At 54.6% G+C, this 12,300-nt stretch overlaps 1 protein-coding gene across 3 annotated transcripts; it reads right to left on the reverse strand.

The window, feature by feature from the left end:
* Window positions 1–481: 481 nt before the first annotated feature.
* Window positions 482–9,836, reverse strand: CA7 (carbonic anhydrase 7). 3 transcript variants are annotated; one of them, XM_074401972.1, is made up of 7 exons: window positions 9,664–9,836; window positions 6,920–7,117; window positions 3,833–3,951; window positions 2,933–3,028; window positions 2,765–2,827; window positions 1,751–1,906; window positions 482–838 (listed from the first exon to the last, which is right to left on the reverse strand). In XM_074401972.1, the coding sequence occupies exons 1-7, from the start codon at window positions 9,701–9,703 to the stop codon at window positions 806–808; spliced, it is 705 nt and encodes a 234-aa protein (XP_074258073.1). In that variant the 5' UTR covers window positions 9,704–9,836; the 3' UTR covers window positions 482–805. The 3 variants fall into 3 exon arrangements, with proteins under 3 accessions (XP_074258073.1, XP_003936322.1, XP_074258074.1); XM_003936273.4 differs by having other exon boundaries at window positions 482–1,255; window positions 9,664–9,828; XM_074401973.1 differs by lacking the exon at window positions 9,664–9,836 and adding an exon at window positions 8,957–9,295 and having other exon boundaries at window positions 482–1,255.
* Window positions 9,837–12,300: the final 2,464 nt, after the last annotated feature.

The raw sequence follows: 12,300 nt of genomic DNA on the forward strand, positions 1-12,300 counted from the left end.
TGGAGTACAGTGGTGCAACCTCAGCTTACTGTAATCTCTGCCTCCCGGGTTCAACCAATTCTCCTGCCTCAGCCTCCTGAGTAGCTGGGATTTTTTTTTTTTTAATCTTTTTATTTTTGAGTAGCTGGGATTATAGGCACATGCTGTTACCACCCAGCTAAGTTTTTTATTTTTAGCGGAGACAGGGTTTCACTATGTTGGCCAGGCTGGTCTTGAACTCCTGAGCTCAAGTGGTCCACACGCTTTGGCCTCTCAAAGTGCTGGGACTCTAGGCATGAGCCACTGCACCTGGCCAGAATTTCATTTCTTGACTGAATGAGATGGTCTCTCCCTCTTCTCTGCTCCCATAGCCCCTGCCCTGCCTTTGTGTAACTCTCACCTGCTCACCACCCATATCCCTCCCAACACACAGTGCTTGACTCACCACCATTGCTCCCCAAAGCCTAGGACGGCGCTAGAAACCACACAAGCACGCAATTGGTATTTGTTGCATGGATACATGAATTTATTAATTCAACAGGGATGGATTGTCATGTAGGTGGCTTTGGTGGCTGGGTGGGGACAAGGGGAGATACTGTATGAGCTATAGCCAGGGCCTGCCTGTGGCAGCAGGTGGCTGGAGGGAGAAGGCCACGTCACCTCCAGCATGCTGGGTGCTGATTTTCATGGCCTGGCAGTGAGGAGCGTGCATGACAGAGCCTGCAGAAGAGGTAATGCCGAGAGGGCAGCTCTGCCCACCTCTGATTATTGCTTGAGTCTCTCTGGTAGTGTCAGCTGCCCGCCCCAGGGAGCTCGGTCTCCTCCATCACAGTGTGCGCGCGGCGTGGGGCTGCTGCCACTGCCAGTGGGGAAGACCAGAGGAGGTTCCCAGGGTTCTTTGGGTCTTGGAGAGCAGAGGCAGCCCCAGGCTTGAACCCTGCTTAGCTCCTGTCCTTCCTGTCCCCAGGGCAGCTGAGGGGTGCCCCAGACTCAAGGGTCCCATCCAGAGCCTTTAGGGTGACCAAGGAGCAAACTGGCTGAAGGAGGGTCCCCAGCACCCCCTAGGGAGGGAGCCTCAGATGGTTTGGTGTCTGCTGACGTGGAAGCCCTTGGGAAGATGGTGCCCTAGTGGCCAGCTAGGCAGGCGGGCAGCTCAGGCCCGGAAGGAGGCCTTGACCACACGGCCCTTTAGTGGCTGTGGTGGCCGGAAGTTGTTCACCATGTGGACCCTCTCATCGTCCTCCGAGGTAAAAAGCAGGCTCCGGAACTTGCCCATCTTGAGGAAGCAGAAGGGATGCTCAGGGCAGAATGGGGGTGCTGTGGTCCTCTATGACCCCAGATGCATCATCTGGCATACTTGCCCAGCCAGCTCTACCCCGCCCTCCTCCTTCTCCTAGGGCTTGTCCCTACTCTGCCCCACTCATTCTTCTCTTTGGGACTCTCACTTACTTACTCACTAATGGGCTTGGACCCTGCTTCGCCTAGTTCTAGTTCTAGCTAAAACTTATCCGCAAATGTAGCATTCAGATTCCAACACGGTGGGGGTGGGTCCCAGAATCCAGGTATCCCTCCCTCCCAGCCAGTGTCTAGGTTCTGGTGATTAACCATCAAGCTAACTTGCAACCCAGGAATCTATACATTTATTACCAAAAGATGGGGAGGAACCTTGAAGGTGGGCTCACAGGCTGTGGGTTGCTAGTTGGAGAGTCACCCTGCCGGGGGTGAGCCCTGAGTGCCATGCCCCTCCACCTGGTCCACTGAGAGGACTCACCTGCCTTTCAGAGATGCAGATGGGCTCCCGGAGCACAATCCAGGTGACACTCTCACTGAGAGGGGGAGTCGTCAGGGAGCCGGGGTAGGTCCAGTAGTGCCGGCTGGCAGGCAGGAGGCACTTGGGGTTGAAGCAGCTGAACTGAGCTTTGGTGCCCTGAAGCAAGGTGGAGGAACCCAGGAATCAGCACAGACCTCCAGCTGGGACCAAACCAGCAGCTTCTCCACCTTTCTTTCTTTCTCTTTCTTTCCCTTTTTTTTTTTTTTTTTTTTTTTTTTTGATGGAGTCTCACTTTGTCACCCAGGCTGGAGTGCAGTGGCACAATCTCAGCTCACTGCAACATCTGCCTCCCTAGTTCAAGCAATTCTCCTGCCTCAGCCTCCCAAGTAGCTGGGATTATAGGCACGCACCGCCACACCAGGCTAATTTTTGTATTTTTAGTAGAGACTGGGTTTCACCATGTTGGCCAGGCTGGTCTTGAACTCCTGACCTAAAGTGACCCGCCTGCCTGGGCCTCCCAAAGTGCTGGGATTACAGGCATGAGTCCCTACACCCAGCCTTCTCCACCCATTTCTAGCAGCAGGATTTAGGCTTCTCTTTGCCCACTGATGCAAATTGTGGGCAAATGTCTGTGATCCCAGATGCCATCTTCCAGCCTGAGCCAGGCCCTCTCCATCCATTTGCTTGTATGTAAGAGCTGTGGCTCCTAGAGTTCTTTGGCCATGATGTTCCCTCCCTTGCCTTCAGCTGCCCTCAATGACATTGCCTATTAGACCACCATTAATGTGACAAGCATCTTATCAATCCTATGCCCAGCGAGGCTGCATGCTGGGCACCCAAGAGCGCTGCTGACCCTGATGAGGCATCAAGTGCAGGGCCCTGCTGGTGCTGACACTCCCCCTTGGTCTCAGCAAGGGTTTACTCCCAGAATGAAAGAGTGGATGAGCCCAATTTGTGAGCCAGCCTCTTCCTCCCTCCCCATCCGGCTGCTTGGGTCAGGGACATGGGCTTTACCTTGAACCGGACCATGTAGAGTGCATCTGTCAGACGATTCATGCTGGGGTGCTCGTCTCCTGTCTGTCAGGGAGAGGGTAGTGTGAGCCCAGAACCCACTATGCTCCAGAACTAGGGGCAGTGCCAGGCTTCCCATGCCTCTCCTGGCCCCAGCAAACCGCCACTCACCTCTAAGAAAACGCCAACCACAGCCAGGCCATCAGGTGCCGAGGCCGCCTCCCCAAAAGTACTGTACTTCTTGGCATTCCAGTGAACCAGATGCAGCTATGGGGCAACAACACGCCAATGCTTCGTGCCTCCCAGGGGCACGGGGATCTCTGAGCCAGGCTCCCCTCACTCCCAGCATATTCCTGGCCTCTTTGCAGGAAGGGGAAGCTATCAAGTCTTCCAGGATTGGAATGCTGGGGGGCCCAGGGGAGCCCCAGAGGGTCACAGGTAGCATCCACCCAACTCTGGGCCCAATTTTCTTCTGAGCTCCAGGAGACCCAAAGAGGAATGTGGCTCAGACCCTGCCTTGCAGGGAACGAGCTGTGAAATTGATCATGAATATCTAGCATGATACCTCCTTGAGGAGGTGGTGCCTAGAGCCGAGTCCAGAGAATAAATAGGGGATTATCACAGGGAAGCCTTGGGGAAATGTATTCCAGGCAGAGAGAATAGCACAGGCAAAAGCTTGGTGGTATGAAGGAGCCAGGTGTGGACAGGGGATTCATTACATGCAGCTCAGTGTATAAAGAGGTGAGGGGAAAGATGAGGCCAGGCAAGATCAGTTCATGCACAGCCTTGAATACCAGACTCAACCCTTGAAGGGCTGTCAGCAAGGCTGCAGTGGGACTGGATAGCCCTTCAGAAAACTCCAGGACACACAGACCAGGAAGTACAGCAGTGAGCAGGGTTCAGATGGAAAACCCTGCATCGGGGGTGGGCAGAAGGTATCTCTTCCAAAGGTCCTGAGTGCTCCTTTTCCCCCTCTCCAACACCCCACCCCAGGCATCCACAAGCCCTGTCTACCCAGGCCTGCGTTCCTTCCTATATAGCAGAGGGATTCAAGTAGAGGAGGGCCCGTACCTCGCTGGGGAAGGATTTGCCATCCACCGTGTGCTCAGAACCCACATCATGCTTCTTGCCCCAGTGGAAGTGAAACTGCTTGAGGCGGTAGGGCCCTTCCAGGGGGCCCCCAGTCACCACTGTTGGTAGAAGTAGGGCAAGTGGCAATCAGCAGGGTACGACCGACAGCCCAGTGCCAGGACCAGGGCAGCAGCCCAGGAAAGGGACACATATTTTTTTTTTTTTTTTTGAGTCAGGATCTCGCTCTGTCACCCAGCCTGAAATGCCATGGCAAACAGTTTATTATAGCCTCGACCTCCTGGCCTCAAGCCATCCTCCTGCCTCAGCCTCCCAAGTAGCTGGGATTACAGGCACCTGCCACATCTGTCTAATTTTTTGTATTTTTAGTAGAAATGGGGTTTTATCATGTTGGCCAGGCTGGTCTCAATCTCCTGACCTCAAGTGATCTGCCTGCCTTGGCCTCCCAAAGTGTAGGATACATTTTCATTTGGAAAATTCACTGGACTGACTGGGCTTGGGCTGGTCTCCACCACCTCCCTCACCCCCGTCCCTTGAGCTGGGCCAAGGCAGAAATCCTGACAGCCCGCAGGTGGCAGAGGCGTCTGGGACCGACAAAGGATAGCTCTCTAGCTGTCTTCCCCACGCCTGCCTGATTTTCCATGGGTAGGACCCTGCCTCGCAGGACCCCCATTACCACTGACAATTAGGCCTTCCATGTCTGGAACTCTGATCTGGAGTTAGGTTGAAAAGACTATTTTGTTTAGTCTGCATAGTAGCCCATGAAGGACAGAACTTATTATTATCCATATTTTATAAAGGGGGAAGCTGAGGCAGAGAGGTGGCAAGGCATCTGCCCAAGGTCACACACCAAGGCACTGAACTAAGGTATGAACTTGTAACTCTTATGTCCAAAGCCCAAGCCATTAATCACAGCCAACACAGCCTCCCTAGAACCTTGAGCCTTCTTTAAACTTGGTATTTTTCCAGAGCAGGAGGGTAGCTCCTGAGGGTCTCTACCTTCCTGGACAGGCCCAAGTGCCTCCAGTGCCATCTCCCCCAGAGATGGCCTCTTCTGAGGGCCCCACTTGTCCTGGTTTTGTTACTTTCTTGCTTTGATACCTGGTGAGTTGGGGCCATGAACGAGGCCTCCTGGGACTGATAGAATTTCCAGCTGAAAGGGATCTGGAGGAGGAGGGAGCCCCAGCTAAGCTTGAATGTGAGCTCCTGGATCAGATGACACCCCAGGCTCTGAGTTCCACTAAGCCCCTCCCTGATGGGTGACCAGGGTAGGGCTTTGGCCCTGTGGGCTCCTCAAGGAGGAGGACAGGACAGTCCAGAAGTTCCTCCTTCATGCCTGATCTGATTAAAGAAGCACGACCTGTCCTGGGCACTGGTTAGGAGTCTGGGGGTGGTGGCTGTGGGTGGGGCCCTAATCAGGCTGCCCCAACCCTGGAAGCAGGAGCAGCTGAGCCTGCAGGCTGAGCAATCGGATAGGTCTGCAGACGCCACCTTCCAAGCATGCTTCACTTGGGACCCCATGGTGTGGGCTCCTGGAGAGGGAGCTCCCTCCCTAACTCCTTGACCTTGGATTCATTAGCCTCCTCCCCCAGTTCACACGAAAGATGTGCTGCCATTCACAGGGCACTCATTGTGTGTTTGGCACTCTGCTGACATCAACTCATCTGACCTCCAGAGTGACCCACAGTGGGTGAGTGGCACCATCTCATTCCTCTTTTCACTGGCTTCTTGTGCCCTCAGGCCTGGCCATGCTGGGTGGGGGAGGGAGCCCCAGCCAGGCCTGAAGGTGAGATCACAGATCAGTGATCCAAAGACATGTACCCCTGTGTCTTCTCCCATCCCAGTGGCCTTCACTGAGCTAATGATGTCTAAGTTAAGCCCCCAGTGCCTTCTGAAGGCTATTAGAAGGGATAGTCATATGAAAACTGTTCCTTGTTAAACTATCATCTAGGGTCAAGTAGATCCCCATGTCCCCTTCCTGAAGCTTGAGTAGGAGCCTTTTCTTAGAATTCAGTACCAGGAAATAAATCCTTTGTCTCTCTTCTGAGGATCTGCCAGACTCCCTTTCTTTGGTAGCAAGAACTATAACCAATCCTCTTTCTCTTTTTTCCTAGCCTACCAGGGAACTCAGAACTAAGTAAGATCACTCTTCTCATGAAAGGTCTGGCTTCCTCCATCTTCTTTGCCTTTTAATTTTCTATTTGAAACTGAAGCGCCTTTGAGTGCTTTTATTGTATTTGTGGGTAGGGGAGAGGGAGGGGGAAGGAACCAGTTATTAATACTTCCTTACACAAGAAACTCTAGCAGGTTCCTTCCTTGCCCCATTCCACCATCCTTCCCACCATAGGCCCAGTCATAAGGATGGAAATCCCTTCACTGAACAGCACTCCTGAGGCCTCTGCCTAGGAATTTCTCATGAGAATACCTGGACTGTAAGGCAAGAGGCCTTGGAAGGAGCTGCCACGAGTTCCCACTGGCCTCTCTCTGGCCCAAGATGGTTGGACCTTGAAGTTGTAGGTGAACTGAGAGAGAGAGAGACCTCTGGGCTGGACCAGGCTGCTTCTAACACTCCCCAGCTCATCAAGCCTCTATCTGCCCATCTGAGAGATGGGTTCTCGAGAAGAATAAATGAGTGGTTTGTGACCTTAGCAAGGGGTTTGGCACACAGAAATGTTAGCTTCCTTCTCTCCCTGCTGGGCTTGGCCAAATCACACAGGGAGGAGGGCTTGGCAGGTCAGTGACGGGGCAGGGAGTGAAAACAAACCTGATCTGTAGGAATATATGGAAGGGAAGAAAGGGAAGGAAAGAAATTAGCATTTTTTGAGCATCTGCTCTATGCCAGCTCTATCAATCTCTCTCAGTTTTTTCATTTTTCCCCTCTATGACCTAAGAGGGTAGGTCTTATTGCTCACATTTCATGCATTAGGAGACTGAGGCTCAGCCCAAGGCTTCACAGCTGGTGAGAGGTGGAGCCTTCCTTGCCCACCATAGCATGCTTCCTGAGACCCCCCCAACACTAGGTTAGGACCCTAAGGGGCCAGGTGCCAGGTTTTGACAGGGGCCACTTACCGGTTCGGTCATCACTGTCATTGAAGTCCACCTGGACAGAGTGGCCATTGTTGGTGATACTGAGGGACATGCAGGCCTCATAGGAAAGCTCCAGTGGTTGAAGGCTGGGTGAGTACACAGCCTGGCTGGAGATGATATTGATGGGTGATTGGCGGTCTCCCTGGGCAATGGGATACAGCTTGTGCCAATTCGAGGGGCCTGCAGGTAGCGGGGAGGGCAAGGACTCAGGCCAGCCAGGATCTCTGGGCTTCAGGCTGAGAACACCCATGGAGAATGGTCCCTTTGGCCTCCTTTCAGAGGTGAGCCCCTGCATTGGAGCTGCATGGCCTGGAGTTCCAATCCCAGCTCTGCCATTTCCCCTCAGACTCCATTTCTTTGTGAAATGGCCTCACTAAAACTCACCTTCCAGTGCTGATAGGAGGCCCAGAGAGGTACTGTATGGAAGGGAACATAATACAGCTACAGGTTCAGGGGTGGCTCAGAGTAATGAGTCTCCCCAACCCTCAACCCCCAACAGGGAGACCTCCAGGCATCTGAAGTCTCTGACCTGACCCCATCAGTATCTCACCTCTTTCTGCACCTTGGTCAATTCGGTGCTGGTGTTTGTGATAATAAAAACAAAAACTCATATCAACCTAGCTTTGACTCTGTGACATGTATTTGCTTCTCACAACCACCTGTGAAATAGAAACCAGCAAGATCCCCATTTCACAAATGAGGGAACTGAGGGCAACTCACACATGTGTGCGTGAACATGTACTAATATAAACACACAGCATATACCTGTACTGCCCCCAGCTGCCCTCCCCACATGTGTGCCTACGAGTCCATAGAGATCTTCCTATGAACACATTCATCTTTCTATGATCTTCCATTGTGCACACACACGTGCATCATGGCCTGGGCTCTGTAGGCTCAGAGCAGCCAGGCCCAGAACATGCATGTGTACAAACACACAGCCCTGCAGACTGCATCTGACACACACATATGCTCTCTCACACGCAGACCCCTCAGTTGGAGACTCAAGTTTGCATAAAGGGACCACAGCAAAACACATGCCCATGCACACACACACACACACACACACACACACACATACACACACACACCTGCATACACACCCACAGGCGCCCACCACCTGCCTCCCAGAGGATCCATCTGCAGCCGAGAGGCTCAGCATCTCCCTGGGGAACATCCTGAGATGCAGCCTATTTTTAGAGCTACTGCCGGCTGGTGCTTCTCCCCCTTTTTGGCTTCTTAAGTTTTCCTGAGAAAACAGCAGCAGGTGCCGACAGAGCCGTGTCCCCAATGGATGACTCAGAATCGTGGCCCGGCCCCTCTGGGTTATTTTTGAAGCCCTGTGAGCAGTGCCGCATGCCGGCACCTCTGTCCTCTGTCCTTCCCTTCCAGGACTGGACAACCCAGCGCTGCCTGGGTGATGGGGCGGCTGCCTGGGGGAGCAGGCCCATGGGGCAGGCTACACAGGACACTGGATGCTCAAAGCTGGTGGGCAGGACTAGCAAGAAGGGCTGGAGGCAGGGGACTCTGGCTCTGGGGGAAGCACCCAAAAGGGGGCTCAGAGCAGGTACTCAGAGATGATCTCTATGGGTCCCGTCCATCTGCCCCTTCTCTGTCTGTCCCTCCCTCTCTGCTTGTCTGTATCATCTTTTTCTGAATATCTCTTTCCAGTTCTTGCATGCCTAGATATGGGGGTTCTCTTCTGAAATATGCTCCTTTGTTCTTGGGGTCCCAGCGGAAGCCAGAGACTAAACAGCACCCTCCCTCTGGTGTACTGCAACTTTCTGGCTTTCCAGACTGTAGGCCCCCACCCACCCTCACGAAGTGATACCTCTCCACAGGAGCGGGGCTGGGGGTTGTTCCTCCCACCATTACTTTCTCTTCTGCGCACCCCACCTGTCCTGCACTGGTTCCCTAGGGAAATAGGGAAGCCCCACACCCCCACCCGTGCTCGGTAAGAAATGGCCCCCAAAGGGAACTGACTGCCCCAGACCCACGCTCCAGCCGTCTGGCTCTCACCTTCTGCCTCTTCTCCCTTTCTCTGCGTCCTAAGGAAACTGAGGCAGGATAGAGGAGCTCTCTTCCGTATCAGCCCAGGAGGCTGGTGTGGGCCACGGGCTCCCACGACTCACACCCGGACGTGTGCAAACACCCGCTCGGTGTAGACACCTAGACACATGCTTGCGCCCGCATGTGCTCCCTTCCCTCAGGTACCAGCCAAGAAGGCAGTTCGGCCACGTCCGCGGGGAAACTCTCTCCGGGGGACACTGCGCCCTTGCCACGCGAGCCCCGATCCCCCGAGGTCCCCGCACACCCGCCGTGCGCGCTCCCCGCACAGACACCCGCGCACAGCGCTCCGCCGCGCCGGCTCTCCGCAGCCCTGGGCCACCCCCACGCGCTGCGCACGCCCTGGACGAGTGAGTGAGAGTCGGGGCCTGGGTCCGAGCGGGCTGGGCAGTCAGGGTCTTCGCAGAGGAAGCGGCAGGACTCAGCCGCCGGGCAGCTAGCTGGCGGCAGGACCACCCGGGGTACAGCGCAGACTTTGCGCCTGGCGCTGGGGACCAAGGCTTGGGCCGAATTAGGGGACCAAGATGGGAGAGGGGTCCCGGCCCAGCCTGGAGGGTGGTAGCTTGCCGATCCGGGAAACCGGTTTGGGCACGAGGGTTGGGGCGAGTGTAGTTGGGTCGGGGTCCGAGCCGGGGGTGGTGGGGGAGGTCGGCGCCTACCGTCGTCCTGGCCGTAGCCCCAGCCGTGGTGGCCGGTCATGCCGCTGCTGTCCCGGCAGCCGTGCACCTGCCCGGTCGGCTCGGTCCGCTTGTTCGGGCTGCGGCTCTGGCCCCGCTCGCTACCGCGGAGCAGCCTCTTAAAGCAGCGGCGGGCGGGAGGAGCAGTTCCCGGGGGACCCGCCCCCCACCCCCCAGCAGGGCCAGAGAGGCCGGCCTGCCCCGCCCTCACCCTCCGACAAGCCCGTTGAACCCCGAGCAGAGATGTAGGGCGGGAGGAAGTAACCCTCTCCCCTCGACTCCCACCCCTGTCCTGGCTGGATGACTCTCCCTCTTTTCCCCCAGCAACCTGTGCCCACTCTGGGACACTAGAGGCCGGTGCCGCACATGGCATCCCTTCCCCAGGCTTGTCCCAGACCTGCAAATGCCACCACCAGGAACCTGAGCTCTGGGTCCTGAATCCTTTGGGGTTGGAAAGTCCCCTTTAAACTGCAAACTACACCGACCATCAAGTGTCCAGAATTGGAGCTTCTCCTGTTTGCCAGAGGCTGTTGTAGGTGCTGGGCCAAGCTTTGAGTCCTTCCTATGGTATAACCCTCTCAGTTACCCTACAGGGTTGGGTGCTTCCATTAGCCCTATCTGACAGAGGAGGGGACTGAGGCCCAGGGAAGTGAAGTGACTTGCCCAAGGTCATCTAGCCAGGGGGCAAGGGGTTCATTCCCTGGGGTTCTCACTCCATACACTGGGGGTTTTGTTTTTTCATTTGCTTGTTTGTTTTCAGAGTCTTGCTCTGTCTATCACCCAGGCTGGTGCTATCTCAGCTCACTGCAACCTCCACCTCCTTGGTTTGAGTGATTCTTCTGCCTCAGCCTCCCAAGTAGCTGGGATTACAAGCATGAGCACCACACCCAGCTAATTTTTGTATTTTTTTTTGTAGAGACGGGGTTTCACCATGTTTCCTAGACTGGTCTCAAACTTCTGGCATCAAGTAATCCATCGGCCTTGGCCTCCCAAAGTGTTGGGATTACAGGCATGAACCACCATGCCTGGCCTGACCTTGGGGTCTTTACCGTTTCTCCTTGGTGCTGGGTACAAGGGTATGCTGTGAGTGTGGGGGTCTGGGCGCCCTGGGGTAGATGCAGGGACAGGACTGGCATCGATCCCCCTACGGGGAGTGAGGAGGAGTGGCATCAACCAATGGGCATGAGGACGGGGAGACACCAGGTGGCTTGCCCATAGAACCAAGCCTGAAGCTTTGACTTCCACCCTCCCTGTTGTTTTCTCTGCTGCTTCCTTCTTTCTTCAGGGACTCTGCCTGTCCCTCCACAGCCTGCTATTTGTCCCTCCTCTTCTGACCTCCCCATGAGCTTCAGTACACCCGCTGGGAGCTCAGGCCCTCCACCCTGCACTAAACCCCGGTGCCTGCCTTGGTCCAGCATTTTTCCATGCACAACCCTGGTCCTTGTGCCCTCCACCTGGTGCGTCCTCTGTCTTCCACCCACTGGTTCCAGCCCGCCCAATCTGATTCATCTTAGCATGTGGCCTTGTGCCAGGGATAGGGCTTGTCTCTGGCTAGTCCTCAGCAGGCAGTTTTGGAAAGACAAACAGGTGGATGGAAAGACAGACAAATGATCCCACCCAGGGCCCTGTACTCAGCAGGAGTTAAACAGCCATTAATTCAGTGTCTGCTGCCCAGATCTTGAATAGAGACTCTCTTTCTGGTTCTGCTCTTGGCTTACCTTGTGAAGGAATCTGCTATCTTGTCTGCCTGGCTCCCCTACATCTGTGTCTGTCTCAGTTTCTCTCTCCCAGACCCTGAACCCCAGATCCTCAGATAGAGCTATGGAGATTAATTGACAACGGGGTGGCTGGGCTGATGTCAGTGACTTCCCAGGCCTGCAAAGATGCCCCTCTCTGATCCAGGAGCAGGAAATTTGACCCTAGGGTAGGGCAGGGAACTTATGCCAGAGATGCAAGTGGTAGCCCCCAAGACCAGATGTGACAGAGAATACAACATTGTCAAGGCCCCAGGTCCAAAGCCAGAAATGGCATCTACAGATCAAGAATACAAGAGCATGCTTCTGGGTGAGGCCTGGACCTTCTGTCTCCCAGAGAAGCCAGCCACTCTTTACCTGGGAGAGAGAGCTGTGGGGATGGCCCAAACTCCATTAACCCATTTCCTCTTCACAGGGACTCAGGTCTTTTCCATATTTATTTGTAGTTCCTAAAAAATACAATTGGGCCAGGCACGGTGGCTCACACCTGTAATCCCAGAACTTTGGGAGGCTGAGGTGGGAGGATTATCTGAGCTCAGGAGTTCAAGACCACCCTAGGCAACATGGTGAAACCCATCTCTACTAAAATACAAAAAATTAGTGGGGTATGGTGGCGCGTGTCCGTAGTCCCAGCTACTTGGGAGGCTGAGGCATGAGAATTGCTTGAGCCCAGGAGGCGGAGGTTGCAGTGAGCCAAGATTGCACCGCTGTGATCCAGCTTGGGCTGCAGAATGAGACTCTGTCTCAAAAAAAAAAAAAAAAAAGAAAAGAAAAGAAAGAAAAGGAACAGGAACAATTGGAATTCTTCATATAGTTCTGCATCCAGCTTCATCTACATAGTAACCCGGGAGGGATTTTTACCCCA

The sequence above is a fragment of the Saimiri boliviensis genome, chromosome 1 (assembly GCF_048565385.1).
Source record: "Saimiri boliviensis isolate mSaiBol1 chromosome 1, mSaiBol1.pri, whole genome shotgun sequence".
NCBI lineage: Eukaryota > Metazoa > Chordata > Mammalia > Primates > Cebidae > Saimiri > Saimiri boliviensis.